Genomic DNA, 18,202 nt, shown 5'->3' with positions numbered 1-18,202 from the left:
AATCTGCAAAAATGAATACAAGGGATAATGTTATAAAAAATTACTCATGCATATATACTGTCAAAAAATGTATAATTATAAAATTAATTTAAAAAAAGAATTAAAGTTGATGTGATAGTTGCAGGAAGGAAATATGCAAATTTGGCTAATGGACAGTTCTGACTATCCTTGGAATCAAGAATACCTGTGTTTAGGTTCTGCCCAAAACTCATATTGATCATGGATTAGTCACACACTATCTTAATCCCCAGGTAACCTTTTAAAGTTATAGAAGAATTGCCAATCTATATTGAGAAAAGAAGTTTCTGCACAGGAACTTCCTGCACTGTTGAAATCACATGTTTGAGACAACAACAATAAATCCAAGTGCATGATTTACAGCAAGACAGACCTGAACTTCTCTTTTTTCCAACCTTAGGTCAAGAAACTCTATTTTCCCATAGATTAACTTGACATGGACTCTGCATATGTGGACAAGGAGGTCAGTGGAAGGTGGGAAGGAAGGAAGGAAAGGAACAATTCCACTTTGTTCCAGGCATTGTACTAAATGCTTTACAAATATTATCTCACTTGAGAGGCTAGTTTATATTCAGGTACATTTATGAATCTGCCCAAACTCTCACTCACTATTGAGTCCATTGGCTCAGACCTTTATATCTATAATGAAATATAAAGCAAAATGAGGCAGTTTTAAGTGCTGAATATTTTCCTAGGATCTTAATTTGTTGTTGTTGCTGCTGTTTAGTTATAAGTGGTTCTTTATGGCCCCATTTGGGTCCCATTTGGGGTTTTCTTGGCAAAGATACTGGAATGGTTTGCCATTTCCCTCTCCAGCTCATTTTACAGATAAGGAAACTGAGACAAAAAGGGTTAAATGCCTTTCCCAAGGGTCACACAGCTAGTAAGTGTCTGAGGCTAGATTTGAACTCAGGAAGATGAATTTTCCTGACTTAATTGTTCTAAAGCAATTACAGTTTCCCTTTCTTGCCTTCCCTGGTACAGCAGACCTACCTAACCCTGCTCAAACTTACTCTGCTCATGGTCTCCAAGACTGGTTGAACTAATCTTAAAAAACTCCATATCTATTTCCCCTCTCCAGGAACCTGTCTTCTCTACCATTTGGCAAAGATGGCGACATTCTCACTGGGCTGATCATATAACTAATACACCCTGTTGTTTCCTTGAAACTGTTGCCTGAGCAAAAGATGGAATTATCCCACAGTCCTAGGGGATGACAATATGTCACTTTTCTCGTATATTCAGCCAAACCAAATGGGATATTTGTAAAGCTTTTAACACAGTTAAAATAATAACTAGCATTTAAGTAGCACTTTTACGCTATTTAAATGCTAATTATTATTATTATAAATAGTGCAAAGGTGCTATTTTAATGCTAGTTATTATTATTATTTATCTATCATTCATACCAGAACATTTCAGTTTGAATCCAATTCTAAAAGCATATTTAATGATCACTTCCACAATTCCTGGACAGAATCTCAGTCTATAAGAGGCCATCACCTCTCTTGGCAATGGACGTTGCTACTGAAATTTATTGTTTTTCCCTTATCATGGACTTCTATCATCTTAAGGAAGCTTGGAATGTGGGGAAGGGGGTAGTGAATAAAATAGGAGGAAAATCCAGCAAGGTAACATGCTCCCCAACCAGCAGCTCAAGCCCAGAAGGGTAATTCAAACTCCAAGTTTAAAATCTAATTAAATTATATCCAAAAAAACATTTATTAAATGCCATCTATGTGCCAATTGAGAGATGATCTGGATAAAGAATAGTTTCAAGCCAAGTTTAAGTTAGTTCAAATCTGACCTTTGATAATTAATTGATCCTGGGCAAGTTACTTAATTTTCAATATTATAAGGCAGTTCTCTAAGACTTTCAATTTTAAAGAAGGTACTAATTTATATTAGATAGGAGGAGTTTCTTCATCTTGGAGTTCTCTATAATAATAAAACCACAGAGCCATTCACTGTTTCTCTCCCATATGTGTCAAGGAACTTTTCTAGGACTTGGGGAATCCAAAGACAAAAACCTAGTCTCAGCCCTCTCAACACTTACTAAGTCTCTAAAGTCAGTATTTTCTGTTTGAATCTATTCCATCTAAACACCATGGACATTTCTGTAGGTATTGCCCCTTCTTAAGAAGACCCAGGGGGATAAAAAGAGAGTAGTGATGAACTAATTTGATAATTTTTATCTTCCCATTGATATGGTTTCCCAATGTGGAAATTTCTTCCAACAGCACAGGTTGTAATTTGTGATCTTGCTATATATATTTAATGTTTTCACTTTTTCGTGCCTTCTCAATGGATGGGGGAGTTAAAGAGAGAGGAAAAGATTTGAAACTGAAAATAAAAACTGAATTCTAAAAAAACTGTAGTCTTGGTTAAGGAGTTTCTTGGGACACTGAGAAATTAAGTGAAATGCCTATAATCATACAATGACAATATTTCAGAGGTAGGCCTTCCTGGACATCATCTGCCTCTCCATCGATCTGAATCATACAATTTCAACATATCCACTCCATCTCTGTGCAATTTAATAATGATTATAATACAAACATCAGAACTTATAGCCTAGGAAGATGTAACCTAAAGAAGATAACATTTATTTTCTACTTTTCTGGGTTTGTTTAAACACATACACATATTTAAAATATTCTATATTCACTTTTCTTTAAAACCTTCCATTTCAAACACATTCAGTCATTATTGCTGTTCAATACTTGATAATAGCAGGGAGATTTCACAGCTTCAAGGATTTCATCATTAAGACCTTCAAAGATAAAACATACAGAGAACTTGTCAATTTCCTCTTGAAAAATAAAAGTTACTTTAATACAAATATCAGAACTTTTAGACCTAGGAAGATGTAACCTGAAGGAGATACATATTTATTTTCTACTTTTTTGGGTTTGTTTAAAAAATTACACACACATATGTAAAATATCCTATGTTCACTTTTATTTAAAACCTTTTATTTCAAACACAGTCATTATTGCTGTTCAATACTTGATAATAGCAGGGAGATTTCACAGCTTCAAGGATTTCATTATTAAGACCTTCAAAGATAAATTATACATGGAGCTTGTCAATTTTTCTTAAAAAATAATAATCACTTTGCTGCTTAATAAGCTCCTTATTTTACTGTTTGAAAGTCATTCAAATTAGTTTCTACTTTAGTAAATGGCATCCTGTCACTTAAGAAATGTTCCACCTCAAGTCAACAGGAGATTATAAGGAAGAACCAAAAATCAAATTATTTTCATGTCTTTATATTTTTCCTGAGACAGGTATTTTCAGGAATCTCAGAAATGGGAAGATACACTTTTTTTACTTTCAAAAGGTAAAGTCCCTGTAAGGTAACTCTGACCATTTATCTTTTAAAACATATCTGGTATACCCAAATACCAATAACTATAGAATCTCTACCCAATCTCCAGTCTATCCTAACCATAAGAACAATTCTCACTTGTAAAAATTTTATCTTAATAAATTTGCAGCTTAATGTGCAACCATCTTTTTTTTTTTTTTTTAATTATACTGTGGGGGCAGCTATATGGCGCAGTGCATAGAGCATTGACCCTGAAGTCAGGAGGATCTGAAAGTTCAAATCTGACCTTAGAAACTTAGCACTTAGTAATGTGTTACTCTAGGCAAATTTCTTAACCCCAATTGCCTCACCAAGAAAAAAGTATATACTGTGTTGGAATTTATATTCTGGTTAGAAGTATAAAAATATATACTAGAAATGAGAGTTTTATAACATAAATTAAAATGAAAACAATTAAAATTTTTAAAAATCTTAAGTTACTATTTTCCATGAAACATGATTTCCTAAGAAATCCTTTTATATAAGATCATTAATTATACAATTTTCATAAGCCATGGGCCCAGATAGAAAAGGTTTTAAGTCACTTCCCATTTCTTGGCCTCTGTTTCCCCATTTTTCAAAAGGAGGTTTCATTTATTGTTTCTAATATTTATGATGCTATGAATTTCTCTATTTCCTGGCTTTCACAGAACTGAGAGCAGAGATGAATAATAGCTAGCTTTCAGGCTCAGATCAAATACTAATAGTGGATTCTGTCTTTTTTCCCCCCAGATTACATTTCTGATCTCAAATCCTATTTATAGGAGAAAATTAACATAAACTTTCATCGGGGACTTGTGCTTTTCCTGTTAGTCACCTTTTCATTTACATTTTGTATTTGCATTGGGTTTGGGGGGCATGCTTCATTAAGGAGCAATGACATTTATAAGAAACAAGACAGAAGTAACAACCAGACAAAAAATGAGCCTAAATATGGCAGAAAGAGCAAACTTTAAAATAAGACTCTTTAATTGTTAAAAAGAAACTGGTCCTGCCTTTCAAAGAGCACCCCATAAAACACTCATACAAACTCAAAGCATTCTAAGAACTGTTTTTAGCCAACATACATGTTCTTTTAAATGAACATGTGCTGATTGTACATGGTTAGTCAATATTAGATTGCTCACTATCTGGGAGAGGGGGAAAGGGATGAGGGAAAGGGAAGAGGGAGAGCGAGAGAAAAGAGGAAGAAAAATTTGGAATTCAGAATCTTACAAAAATGAATGTTGAAAATTGTCTTTCCATGTAATTGGACAAAAAAAAATAAAACATTATCAAATGGGGGGAAAAGGAGCATGTATAATCCAAGAAGTGAGTATCTTCTCAGAGAACAGGGATCTCACTTCCATCACAGGTCTGTGATTTCTAAATTATCTGTCCCTTTGTACTTGTGGTAACTAGGAGTTTGAGACTTACGATTTACAGCAACAAAAGAGAGACTTCCTGGTTTCTTCTTCCAACCTGTATCTACCAGAGTTGGGCAGATCTTTACATTCAGACATAAATGTGTGCAGTTCAGTCTCTGGAAAGCCATCTTGTTGGTAATGCTAGAGAGAAAAGGGAAAGGAATCATACTTTTTTTATTTAGAATTTTTTTCCACAGTATATATGCATGAGTAATTTTTTTTATAATATTATCCCTTGTATTCATTTTTCCAAATTATCCCCTCTCTCCCTCTACTCCCTCCCCCCGATGACAGGCAATCCCATACATTTTACATATGTTACAATATAACCCAGATGCAATATATGTGTGTAAATACTATTTTCTTGTTGCACATTAAGTATTAGAGGGAATCATACTTTTAACACCCCCTGGAAAATAATTCTAAATCCACTCTAAGAAAGATTGCTGAAGAGATTTCCTCCAAGTAGGTATTCATGATTCAGTGGAAAGAGTAGTGTTATATCAAGGCACCAAGTTCTGCTACTAACTACTTGTAGAATCATAGGTAACAAGTCCCTTTACCTTAATTTCTTCTTCTGTTAAATGAAAGGGTTGAATTACATGCTAATACTACTATTACTAGAAGTAGCAGCAACTAGCATTTATGTAGCACCTACTATGTACCTGCCACTTTACAAATATTATCTCATCCTCACAACTCTTAATGATAGATGGTGTTATGATACACATTTATACACTTTTTAAAAAAAGATGAAAAAATGGAGGCAAAGAGAGTTTAAATGATCTTAGTCTTAAGACCCAAGTCTCAATTATTCTGATCTGAAAAATGAAGGGGAAAGGCTAGATAAATGATTTTTTTGTAAATTTCTTGCACACATTTTAGCCCTGTGGTTTAATCTTTCTGCGCATTAATTATAAAGTGTTTTGGTCAGATAGGTGGATGATGGTGAACAAGACTCTCCATTTCTTCATCTGCAGAGTGACCAATGATCTTCAGCCATTAGATTCCAATGTAGTGTAAATGAGAATCAAGAAAAGGCCAGTTTCATCCTACAAGAACCCCAAAATTTGTTGTTAAGGATTTCTAGAGCCCACTAGGGGACCAATGGCCAATTATTCACTTAGTTATTCCTCAGTCTTGAAGTTAGCTTCAGTTGCTCTGATTCCAAGGGCAGAATCTAAGGCTCACAGGCAGATTGTAGGTCTTATCCATTGTTAGCAGGATCTCAGCTTTCTTGTTTGTAACCTAAAAAGGATTGAATTATGGGGCCTCCTCCCAAGAGGAGTGTTATATGACCAATAATTACTTCCCAGTAGATTAAAGGATATGGACAATATTCAAAAATTGCAAACTATAAGCAACTGTATGAAAATGTATTCTAAATTAAGCTTAACAAAACAAAATGCAAATTAAAATTATAGATATAGACAACACTAAATAACAAACTGAGAAGCTAAAGAGAGTTCAGGATGGTCTATGATCTTGCTCATAAGATCATGCTATTTATGGATGGGGAAACTATAGATGTTTATACTGGAGAAGGAAAGATGGGTTTTTTTGGAGGAAAGGAAAGTGGGATTGGGAATTCAGAAGCAATGATTTGGGATGTCAAATTCTAAAGTATTACTAAATAGAAAACGGATTAGGTATAGTCTACCTGGCTTCCCAAGGGCAGAAGTAGGGGCAAGAGATAGAACTTTTAACATGACAAATTTAGACCTTAGAGAAAAATTTCCTAAAAATCAGAACTATCCCACACTGGAAAAGACTTTATTGGAAGGGGATTGAGATTCCCCCATGATGGAGTTCTTTAATCAAAGGTAAAAGGGAAATATCCGAATGTTCGTGTAGACTGGACTAAATGGCCTCTAGGGTCCCTTCCTATGAATAATGAAAGGCTTTTAAAGTAATAGATTTAGGGTTGGAAGGTGACTTCACTTCACAAAATCGAAAACAGAACTAGAGAGTTATTCAAGATCACTTGGATAGTAGGAGAGCTGGGATTCAGACTCAAATCCTCTGCCTCCTAAATTGGAACTTTCTAATTGGGCAGCTAGGAGACACCATCATGCATAACGCATTACACCTGGAGCCATGAAGCCTCATCTCCTGAGTTCAAATTTGGCTTCCTAACTGTGCGATTCTAGGCAAGTCCTGTTACCCAGTTGCCAATTATCTCACAAATAGCATGAGCTGAAGAAGAAAATGGCAAATCATTCTAGTATCTCTGCCAAATGGGGTCACAAAGACTCAGATACAACTGGAAAACAACTAAAGCAATTTGCCACCATTCTACCTTCTTATAGTCAATTAGTCACTTACCAACTCTTATATTTATTAGCTCTGAGCCCAAACACATTTTAAGCAACATAATTTAAGAAATTTAAAGTCTGAGTCACCATGCCGTCTTCAAGCAAGGAAGATGATCTATGGACACATAACCATATAATACAGTGTGTTCTGGTCTGGTTTTCAAGTGACTGAATGTAAATGAAAGTTTAGAACATAGTATATCTATGGATACAAAGGATGCGAGCACAGCTGACTACATGAAACACTGGATTAGACTTTCCTGATCTCCCAGATTTTCTACCTGAAGGTCGCCACTCTCTACAATACCTTTTAGAAAGTTAGAAAGTATGTCAGAGAGGAAACAGTTGGCAAAGCTTTTTGCTCAAAATAGCCTTGTGCAATAGGTATTATAACTATCCCTATTTTACATATGAAGAAACTGAGTGTCTTGCTCAGCATCACCCACCTACCAAGTATCAAGTGACTAAGACAGGGTTTTGAATCCAGGTCTTCTTGATCCCCAATTTTTCATTCTGTGAACTGTACCATGTGGCAGAGGCTTTGAGATAAAACCCTGAACATGTCAGAAGCTCAGGGTTCTTCTCATCCTTCACTACTCTATTTCATTATTTTTGAGATGGCAGTTTTTGTTCTTTCCAGTGAGGACTGATCGTTTCATGCTTTCCCCCTGCCTTCCAGTCCCACCTCTAAAATTCTAAGTCCTATAGCCAAGTAGCAATCTTCTCCTGAGAGTTCCCCTTCATTGAAGACCCTTCTCAATCTGGAATTGTGGGCTAGTCAGACTTACCTTAATTGTTTCATAGGTGTCAGTTATCAAGGCAATGAAGAGACTTAGAACCATGTAGATAAAGAGGCTGATGAAAGAGTAGAGGTAGATCCGACTAAACAACCAAACCAAGTAACTTTTTTGCTGCATTTTTGCAAATGTGGCAAACATGTCATCTCCATTTATGAGAGAAAAAAGGCACTCGGAAACCATATTCAGTGACCGGAACTGAAAAGACCAAACAGACAAACATACTCTTTAAAATCCACAGTCTTGGGGGAGGAGGATGAAGGGAAGGGAGAGAGAGAAATTTGGAACACAAACTGTGCATCCCCTTTGATCCAGTAATAGGTCCCAAAGAGATCATAAAAAAGGGGGAAAATGTTTGTGGCAGCCCTTTTTGTAGTGGCAAGGAACTGGAAATTGAGTGGATGCCCATCAGTTGTGAGAATGGCTGAATAAGTTACAGTTTTTTATTATGCAATGTTATTGTCCTAGAAAAAATTATGAGCAGGCTGATTTCAGAAAAACCTGGAAAGACTTACATGAACCAATGCTGAATGAAGTGAGTAGATCCAAGAGAACATTGCACACAATAACACAAGATTACATGATGATCTACTGTGATAGACAGCTCTTTTCAACAATGGGGTGATTCAAGGCAATTCTAATAGATTTGTGATGGAAAGTGCCATCCAGATCCAGAGAGAGAATTATGGTGACTGAATGTGGATCAAAGCATGGGATTTTCACTGTTTTGTTGTTTGTTTTTTCTTTCTTTCTCATTTTTTCCCTTTTGATCTGACTTTTCTTGCACAGCACAATGAATATGAAAATATGTTTAGAAGAATTGCACATATTTAGCCTATATTGAATTATTTCCTTCTTGGGATGGAGGAAAGATGGAGAGAGAGAGAGAGAGAGAGAGAAAGAGAGAGAGAGAGAGAGAGAGAGAGAGAGAAGAGAGAGAGAGAGAGAGAGAGAGAGAGAGAGAGAGAGAGAGAGAGAGAGAGAGAGAGAGAGAGAGAGAGAGAGAGAGAAATTTGGAATACAAGGTTTTGCAAAGGTGAATGTTGAATTCGGAAAAATAAAATATTATTAAAATAAATTTTAAAAAAAAAAAAGAAGGAAATGACAACTCGTTCTAGTATCTTTGCCAAAAAAACACCAAATGAGGACAGGAAGAGTTGTTAATATTATTGAAATGATTGCACAACAACACAGTTTATCTAGGCCAATGGTGCCAGGTTCACTGAGGTCAGCAAAACTCCTAAATGCTTCCTGAACAGTGTAAAATATTTAACAAAACAAATAAAAATACAATAAATATAGATATTACATTTTAAAACTAAGTTTGTGGGGCCTGTGGGGATCCTTAGATATGAATTAGTGTCCTCCATTTATATTTGGGTTTGATACCACCGATCTAGGCCAATACCTTCAATTTACAGATACAGAAATCAACAACCAGGGAATTGAAATACCTTGCCCAAGATCACACACGTTTTTATCAAAGCAAGGGTGCAAATTCACTGACTCCAAATCCAGTGCAACACATTTGTCCTAATACTAATAGCTCACCTACTAGATTGTATTTATATAATGCTTTTAAAAGTTTTCAAAATACCTTAAAAATATTATCTCATTTTATCCTCACGACAACTCTGATATGGAAAATGCTATTATATTCCCATTTTACAGATGAGAAACTGAGGTAGAGAGAGGTTAAGTAACATGGTCTATTATTAAAGTGAGGTGGGATTTGAATCTAGGTTTTCCTAACTTAGACAGGTAGGTGGTGCTATACTGCATAGGGTACAGAGCCTGAGTTCAAATCTGGCTTCAGACATTTATTAGCTGTGTGACTCTGGACAATTCGCTTAACCCTGTTTGCCTCAGTTTCCTCATCTGTAAAATGAACTTGAGAAGGAAATGACAAACCCATTTCTGTCAAGAAAACCCCAAATGGGGACATGAAGATCAGATATGACTGAATAACAACTGAACAACAACTTCCTGACTTAGGGCCAAATGCTCTATCCACTCACTATACCAGATATCGTTCTATCTAATAGTCATGAAAGAAAATTGGTTTAAAGAAATTTAAATTAAATTTAAAAATTAATCTGGAATCTATGGATTTATATACATATATATGTATTTTAAAATAATTGGTTTCTTTTACAAACCTACGTATTTTATGCATTCAAAAACCATTATTTTTAGAAGGAGTCCATCGGTTTCATCAGACTTTGAAAGGGGTCCAATACCAAAAAATAGTGAAAAATGCCTAGTTTAAATCATGATAAGAGGGACAGGGCCAATGCTTACTGCATCAATCACGTCATATGTACAAGTTTATTCTATCATTTCCCCAAGACAAGCTGTTTCTTTTTCATGCCCCATTTAACAGAAGCCCGAACTAGGCCAGGCCGTAACCAATCTCATCATGCTGCCAGTCCAAGCCTTGTTCCTACTTTTTCAAAGAGTGAGATTTGGATCTATTTCAGAAATGATTCATGAACTAGAGGAATTATAAATCCAACTAAATCAATCAATCAAAAAGCATTTTACATAGCAGCTGTATGTACCAGGTATTATGCTAGGCATTAGAGACACAAAAATGGGTTTTAATAGTCACTACCCTCACAGAGTTCACATGGAAAAGATAACTTGTTAAAAAAAAAAACAAAAAAAAAAACAAAAACAAAAAAAACCTAGGTCTATACAACTCACATAGAGAGGAGATAGAAGGTAATATGAGAGGGAAAAGGCACTGCAAGTTGGAGAAATGTGTTAAGATTTCCTTAAAAAAAAAAAAAAAGTAAGATTTGAACTGAAATTTAAAGGAAACCAGATGAAGAGATTAGACTTGAAACAGTGATTTAAATGAATGAATTTTCAAAATCTGCAACTTGAATTCTGAGCCAATATCTACATGATTGTTTTTGTACATTTTAAAAAGGGAATGGAATAATGATTTAAATAGCATCTACTATGTATAATGTCTATGTTAAGGTTTTTTTTTAAACAAATATTCTCTCATTTGGTTTTCAAAACAACCTAGGAAGATTGATGATCCTTTTATAGTAGGGGAAACTGAGGCAAACAGAGGTGAAGTGGCCTGCCTGGTAGCTAAGAAATATCTGAGGCTGGATTTGAGTTCAAGAAGATGGGTCTTCTACATTGAAAGCCCACTGCTTGCTGTACCATGGCACCACCTAGCTGCCCTGGCACATAGTAAGAGCTTAATGAATATTTACTCTTGGCAAGTGACCTAGGAACACACCAAAAGCAGGAAAGGAACATTAGTGGTTCAACTAGTCCAACTCCCTCTCTTTGCAGAGAAGTAAACTGAGATCCAGAGGTCAAGTGCTTTGCCAGGGTGACATGGGTAGGAAATGCTATACAGCCAGGATTCAGACCTAACTTTTTATTTTAAACTTTCCTCCATTCTACCAGGCTATGATCTCAAGACCTGTGAAATGGTGATGATAAGTGAAGTATAAAATGAAATAATGAGTTGTAAAGTGCTGGCCAAACTTTGAGGCTGAGAGCTCTTATCCTCAATTTTTTCAACTATGAAATGGGATGATAAGTACATCATCAAATAAGATAATGGGCTGCAAAGGACTCTCTAAACCTTACATAAAGGTCAGCAGTAACTAGTTTTATATATATATATATATATATATATATATATATATATATATATATATATATATATATATATATATATATATATATATTTATATTCTTTCTTGATTCTGAGAACAACCATTCAATGTTTCTCTTGAATTGCAAATGTTACTTCTTAAAAAGTTCTTTTTGCTATCTCTTGCTTATACTTGATTTAATTTCTGCATGTGACCACCAACAGATATTTAATGACTGGTTTTGGGGGGGATTTTGTACATATGGCATACTTGTAAGCTTAATTTGATAAAATTAAGTTTAATTTAAAGAAAATTAAAGTTTAATTTGGATTGAGCTCTGGGTTTGGAGTTAGGAAGACCTGAGCTGGTCTTACTTAGGTTATAGCTGTGTGACCCCAAGTCTTTTAATCCTTATTTCCTCAATTTCTTCACCTGGAAATTCAACACAGTATCTATCTGGTAGAGAGGTTGTGAGAACCAAATAAGATAGTATATTGTAAAGCATAGTTTCTGACATATAGTAAGAGCTGGATGGGTAAATATTTCTTTCTTTGTCTTACCCTTCCCTAATTTGCATTATTAACAGGTTTCCATTATTTTCTTAAGCCTAAACAATCAACAAAACAATAAGTCAAGCTTTGACTTGTATTGCTCACAAATTTTCAAGATTCACACTGATAAATGAACAACTGACTGGGAAAGCAGATTGGAGCTGGCTCCAGCATGCCTCCACCTGTTCCTCCTCCCAGGAGTCATCCCTTTTCACAAGGATTTTCTTTTTTAAAGAAGAAAAGACAAAAATTTAAAAAGTTATCAAATGAGATCACTACATTGAAAAAAAAAGAATAAAAATTTATGTAATATTGTCCACTCTTGGAGCCCTCAAATCCACAAAGGAGGGACTAACAAGATTTTCTAAACTGGTATGTTTTGCTTGTTTTTTGCCTCAGGAGTCTTACGTTCCTGGCATTCAGGCATGATTTAAGAAATGTGACTATTTCTCCACACCTTCACATGATAAGGGCCCAAGACGATCCAGCCGCAGAAGCAGTAGCCGAGATAGATCATGGCAGCACAGCAGCAGAATCTAATGACGTTGGGTAATGCTGCCTGAAGAGTCAGAATGAGGAGCTATGGAGAGAAACAACCATTGGTAAGTTCTTTACCACCTGTTCTCAGGCTCCTATAGTCCAATGAATAAGACCAAGAAAAAATGCCAACCTCCCCAGAGATCCTGAGAAAAAAAATCTTACATTGTACTTCTGGAAGAAACCAAGGTAGCGAATGGCTCCAAGCCACGCAAGCATCGTTGAGGTCCCCAGAAGGATGCTACAGACATCGTAACTGCTGAGGCTCTAGACAGAGAAACCCAGAAAGATACTGTAAACATGGGGTACCACCTTTTACATGTCATTTTCTTCTCCAGCTCATTTTACAGATGAGGAAACTGAGGCAAATAGGGTTAAGTGACTTGCCCAGGATCACACAGCTAATCCAAGTCTGAAGTCACATTTGAACTAAAATCTCCTTGACTCCAATCTGGGGGTGCTCTATTCCCCAAGTCCCCTATCTGCCTCTTGTACCAAGAGAATGATCATTTTACAAATGGGAAAAAAGAAGCACAGGGCAGTCAAATAACGACTTAGAGAGCAAACACTTCTCATGCTTACTACTGCTTGATATTTGTATTGTTTAGGAGATGAGCTTCTAGACATAGAGAGATATATAAAGCACACAATTTTAAGAACCCCTTTGCTGAGTTCTGCCATTATTTTTTTTCGGGCTCAGCCAATGCTACTCAACAGTGGGACACTTAGATGACACAATAACTAGGGCATCAGACCTGGAGAAAGGAAAACCTGGATTCAAATCCTGTCTCAGACAATTACTAGCTGTTTGATCCTGGGCAAGGCAAAATTTGTCTCTGTCTACCTCAGTTTCCTTATTTGTAAAATGGGGGAAATAACAGTAGTAATCTTATAGCGTCATTATGTGGATTAAACAAGATAATATTTGTAAGGTACTTTGTAGACCTTAAGGAGCTCTAGAAATGCTTGCTATCATTACTGACACAACAGGTAACTTTAAAGGATATTAATAGAAATAATAAGCCACTAGGAACATTCTGATCTTAAAGGGAAAAGGTGCAAATTGTATGTTAAAGAATTGCATCATTTAGCATCTTAATGTTAAACTGAGTTTTTTGGGAAGATAGATGAATTAGAGAAAAAAAAATGTTTGATATACATTCTCCTTTGAGATCCCAGAGCAGGGAGAGGAACAGATATTTATTGGATATCTACAATGTTTTGAATTTGGGGCTGAGTTCTTTTACAAACATCTCTGAGCTATGGCTCTGCTACTATCATTCTTGACTCAATTTGGGGTTTCTTTGGCAATTTACTGGAGTGGTTTGTAATTTTCTTCTTCATCTCATTGTACAGATAAAGAAACTGAGACAAACAGTGTTTAGTGATTTGCCCAGTTGCTAAGTGTCTGAGACCAGATTTGTATTCTCAAAGATAAATCTTCTTGACTCCAGGTCTGGGGCCCTATGCCACTGAGCTACTCCACAATGGAACTATCACCTTCTAATTCTTGTAAGCTATGCCTTTCCATGGAGCCCCAGATCACATTTCAAAGGTTACACATATTTTTGGACAAAAGTGAATACAAGTCCTATACTGAAGCTCTTTGTGAGCAGCAAAAGTGTCTTACCTTAGCTTGAATTTCCATTTTCAGGACCGAGCCAACAATAGTCAACATGTCACTGACAATAATCAAAATGTACCATCCATTAACAAATGCCATTTGATCAGTAATAGAAACTTCCTTTTTAAAATGGAGGAGGAAGAAGTTGACATATTCCTTTAGAGGAGAATTGAAGGTGTCAAAAAGGGAGAGAGGGGGAAATAACAGTCAGTACATATTTTTTTTAAATCTTTGTACCTACAGTGTCATTTTTAGAAAGGAACAAACATCTAATACCCAGTACACACCCGCTGGAGTTGAATTCCTTTAACCACCGACCGGGTGCAGAGAATTAACGAAGTTAAGCAAGTCAGGATGACAAAGGCGTCGAAAATCATCATGTAATGAGTATTCTTCTGTACTGCAAGAGATTAGCATCACACACTTACAGAATTGGTCCATGAAGTTACAGAGGCAATGCTCAGTTTGATGGGGATGTCAACATGGGCTCCCTTTGTCTGATGCCAAATAGAAGATACAGATTTGATTGGGCACGGGAGTTATGTGCTCACAGCAAAGAGGTGGTAAAGAGGTCCCTATGGCTAGAACTTCCTCAATATCATTAGGCAAACTATTAATCTAAAACACAGTAGCTGAAGGGGGGGAGGGGTCCAAGGGTCTTTTGTTTTTAATATAATTATCCCTCCTGAGTCATCTAACAAGATTCTTATTTATTCAATTGTATGTAGCAGACTCTGGGAAGCTTTCATAAGTGTTTAAAAGCACTCGTGAATACTAGAATCAAATACTTGAAATGAATTTCAAAATGCTAAACAAAATTACATTTTTCCATTTTACCCCCAATGCCCCCAGTGTTTCATACAGTGCCTGGCACATAATAGACCCTTTGTAAATGCCTATTGAATTGAATTACCCATCCAAATGTCAAGTAGATTCTAATAAAGATGATAAAGATGGCTTAGTGGATGGAGAGAGGCAATAGGAAGACCCAGATTCAAATCTTGCCCCTAACATGTAAAAGCTGCATTACTCTAGGCAAGGGCCTCAAGTAACTCCCATGATGTCCCAGGCAATTCTCAAAGACTAAATTACAGGTGAGACGTCAATCTGTATGCCCCATATTGGGAAAAAAAGAATAAAAAAGCATTTATTAAGTGCTATGTGTGGAAAGGATGGAGAACAGGCCTCAAAATTAGTAGGATTTGGGTTCAAATCACCTCTGCTGCATACTGGCTGCATTGCCATAGGCAAATCATTTAATGTTTTAGATTATAAATTACTGGAATGATTCTGATCTGCCTCGGTGGAAGGCATTTCCTCACCTGGGAGTTCCCTATACTTATGAAACCACAGGTCCAGGACTAATCTCTAGCCGATCCCTTATTATGTCCCTGGAATGTTTTGGCCCTTCAATCACGTCCACTTACACCATTTTTCAGCCAAACTATAATATCCCTAACCACATTTCTTCTCAAATCCAAATTACTGCCATCCTACCTTGGGGAGGTGGGAATAGGAATGGTGAAAAGATAGGCCATTCAAATGATCAGCGATGGCCTGCCTCCCTAACCTTCCAGACTTCTATCTGCATTTGGTATCCAGAGACATTTCTTACATAGCACCCTAGAGATCTTGAGAGTGATAATAAAAGAAGATTTTCTACTCAGAAATTTATCCTAAAAGCTTATCACTCACTTGATCCAGATACGTGCCAATCTTTACATTCCCTGATGGCAATATCATTGTCAAGACTGATTTTAATTCTTCCACTATGAGCCTCATTGTCAAAAATTATCTGTGAAAAACAGGGGGAAAAGAGGGTCAGAGAGATACCAGCAGGTTTTGAAGAAAACAAAAAGTCACTCACATGAAAATTTAAATCACATTTTCATTTAAAAAAAAAAACAGTCTATCATTGCTTTAAAAATTCTCTTGAAACAAAAGAACATAAAACTTACCTAATCCCTCATGCAGAGAAGTGGGGCATTACAGAGGAAGACTATCATAAAATACTGTATACCTTACCTGGTAAAATTTACACAATAATAGCCAGCATCTATAGAGAGCTCTAAGGTTTGATAAACACTTTTTATGGATTATTTAATTTTCACAACAATCTGGGAAGTATATGCTACTCTTATTTCCTTCTTTACAGACGAGGAAACTGAGTTTGGGAAAGGTGAGCGGTTTGTTCAGGGTCATATAGCTAACAAGTTTCCAAAGCAACTTTAGAACTCAGCTCTTCATGATTTCAAGTTTAGTCCTGTACCTGCCACGCCACCTGGTTTTCTCAAAGGAGGATTCAACAGGAATGGAGGTAGTAAATGACTATTATGTTAATGACAAAAGGCATCAATAAAACATAAATTTTGAAAGTTTTTTAACAATCTCCACTCAAACCCTGCTGTAATGCTACAATATTTTGCTTCTGGTTCCTGGGGCTGCTCCTGGATTCTCAAAGGAGTATGAAACCCAGATGGAAAAGTTTTGAGCACAGGCCCCTACAAAGAACTGTGTGTCTTACTATGGAAAAATATAATACAGTTAAATCTAGAGAGATTGACATTCCATTATTCATGAGTTGATCAACCTTTTGGTCACAAGTCTCAGAGAGCACCTTCCAAGTCTAAGAGTAGATTCAATGTATAACAGTGGAATGGGTCATAGTAGTAGAGAGGGCCCTATCAGCCATAGGAGTGAACCCTATGACAAAAGCAAATTTATAGGAATATCAATTCTGGACTGAACCAACAATGAGCTGTTTTGGTCTTCAGAAGTAAAAGGTCTTCCTTAATTATTTGATTGCAGATTATGAAAGATAAACAGCTCTCATACTCCTTTCTTCTCCTTAGAAAGGTTGGAGACCACCATAAAGAATGTCACATACTTTATTACCTGATTTTCTTTGACTGTTTTCCTTTTACAACTGGGTTGGGTTCAACTGGACAGAGGAATTTATTGGGAAATCACTGGTATAAAAATGGCTCAATGAGAACTTATATATTTAGGCTATTGTAATATTGTAGTATTTAGATCACATGAGATATTTGTAAAAAGCTTAGTACAGTGGCTGGCACATAGAAAGTACCATATGGATGTTTATTCCCTTTCTCTCATTAGAAATAAGGCTTAAATCCAAATATTGCTATAAAAAGGTAATTCTAGACTTCATTTCTTCTCAACACATACATAACTGATGTTAGATTCTTTCCTGAAAGTAGATTTTGCCATCCAGTGGGAAAAACTACCACCATAACAAGAAGTGATGATTGGAAAAAAAAATCCCAGAGATTATTTAGACTCAGGATTCTTAACCTGGGGTCAGTGATTTTTGAATTTAAAAAAAAATCTTCTATATTTTATTTCAACATAACTCATTTCCTTTGTTATACTATACATTTTATTTTATACAGTTAAAAACATTATTCTGAAAAAAAAGGATCTTTGACACACACAAAAAAAGATTAAGAATCCCGGCGGCATTAGTTCAGTGTTTTAATTTTAAGGAAGGGGAAAACTGTGGTCCAGATAATTTAAGTGATTTGTTCAAAGTCACCTAACTCAACAAAGCTAACACATGGTAGAGCTGAGATTAAAAAGCACATTCTTTCAGTGTTCAACGCTCAAGGCCAGGGTTATTAAATGGAAACAGGTTGAAAGGAGCTTGATTCCAGACTATAAAAGACAAATAACTCATACACTCCCTTCTTAAAAAGGTTGAGGATCATCACAAGGAATGTCAAATGCTTGATTTTGCTTGACTGTTTTCCTTTATTACAAAGGAAGATTCAACTGAGCAGAGAAATTGATTAGGGAATCACTAAAGTAAAAACATAAGGCATTGATGATTCAGTGGAGAAAGAACTGACCTCAGAATCAGGGAGCCCTACATTCAAGTCTTCTAACATAAGATGGATGGATAACTTCAGGGAAGTCATTTAATGTCTACAGGAATTTT

General features: G+C 36.0%; 1 protein-coding gene across 5 annotated transcripts in view; it reads right to left on the bottom strand.

Moving 5' to 3' along the window:
- Positions 1-2,603: 2,603 nt before the first annotated feature.
- Positions 2,604-18,202, bottom strand: part of MCOLN3 (mucolipin TRP cation channel 3) — a 41,841-nt gene continuing 26,242 nt past the window's right edge. For 3 of the 5 annotated variants that reach the window (XM_074266354.1, XM_074266356.1, XM_074266353.1), the window contains 8 exons: positions 15,940-16,039; positions 14,532-14,644; positions 14,251-14,400; positions 12,786-12,887; positions 12,541-12,663; positions 7,898-8,104; positions 4,805-4,935; positions 2,604-2,791 (listed from right to left, as the gene is read on the bottom strand). In XM_074266354.1, coding sequence (XP_074122455.1) covers positions 2,785-2,791; positions 4,805-4,935; positions 7,898-8,104; positions 12,541-12,663; positions 12,786-12,887; positions 14,251-14,400; positions 14,532-14,644; positions 15,940-16,039 — 933 coding nt within the window. In that variant the 3' untranslated portion in view covers positions 2,604-2,784. Of the gene's footprint in view, positions 2,792-4,800; positions 4,936-7,897; positions 8,105-12,540; positions 12,664-12,785; positions 12,888-14,250; positions 14,401-14,531; positions 14,645-15,939; positions 16,040-18,202 lie in introns of those variants that run through there. The other 2 variants (XM_074266352.1, XM_074266355.1) reach the window with 2 other exon arrangements.

Source organism: Sminthopsis crassicaudata, chromosome 4, assembly GCF_048593235.1.
Source record: "Sminthopsis crassicaudata isolate SCR6 chromosome 4, ASM4859323v1, whole genome shotgun sequence".
Taxonomy (NCBI): domain Eukaryota; kingdom Metazoa; phylum Chordata; class Mammalia; order Dasyuromorphia; family Dasyuridae; genus Sminthopsis; species Sminthopsis crassicaudata.
The sequence above is the reverse complement of the archived record's forward strand: the minus strand, read 5'-3'. Positions and strand labels throughout refer to the sequence as shown.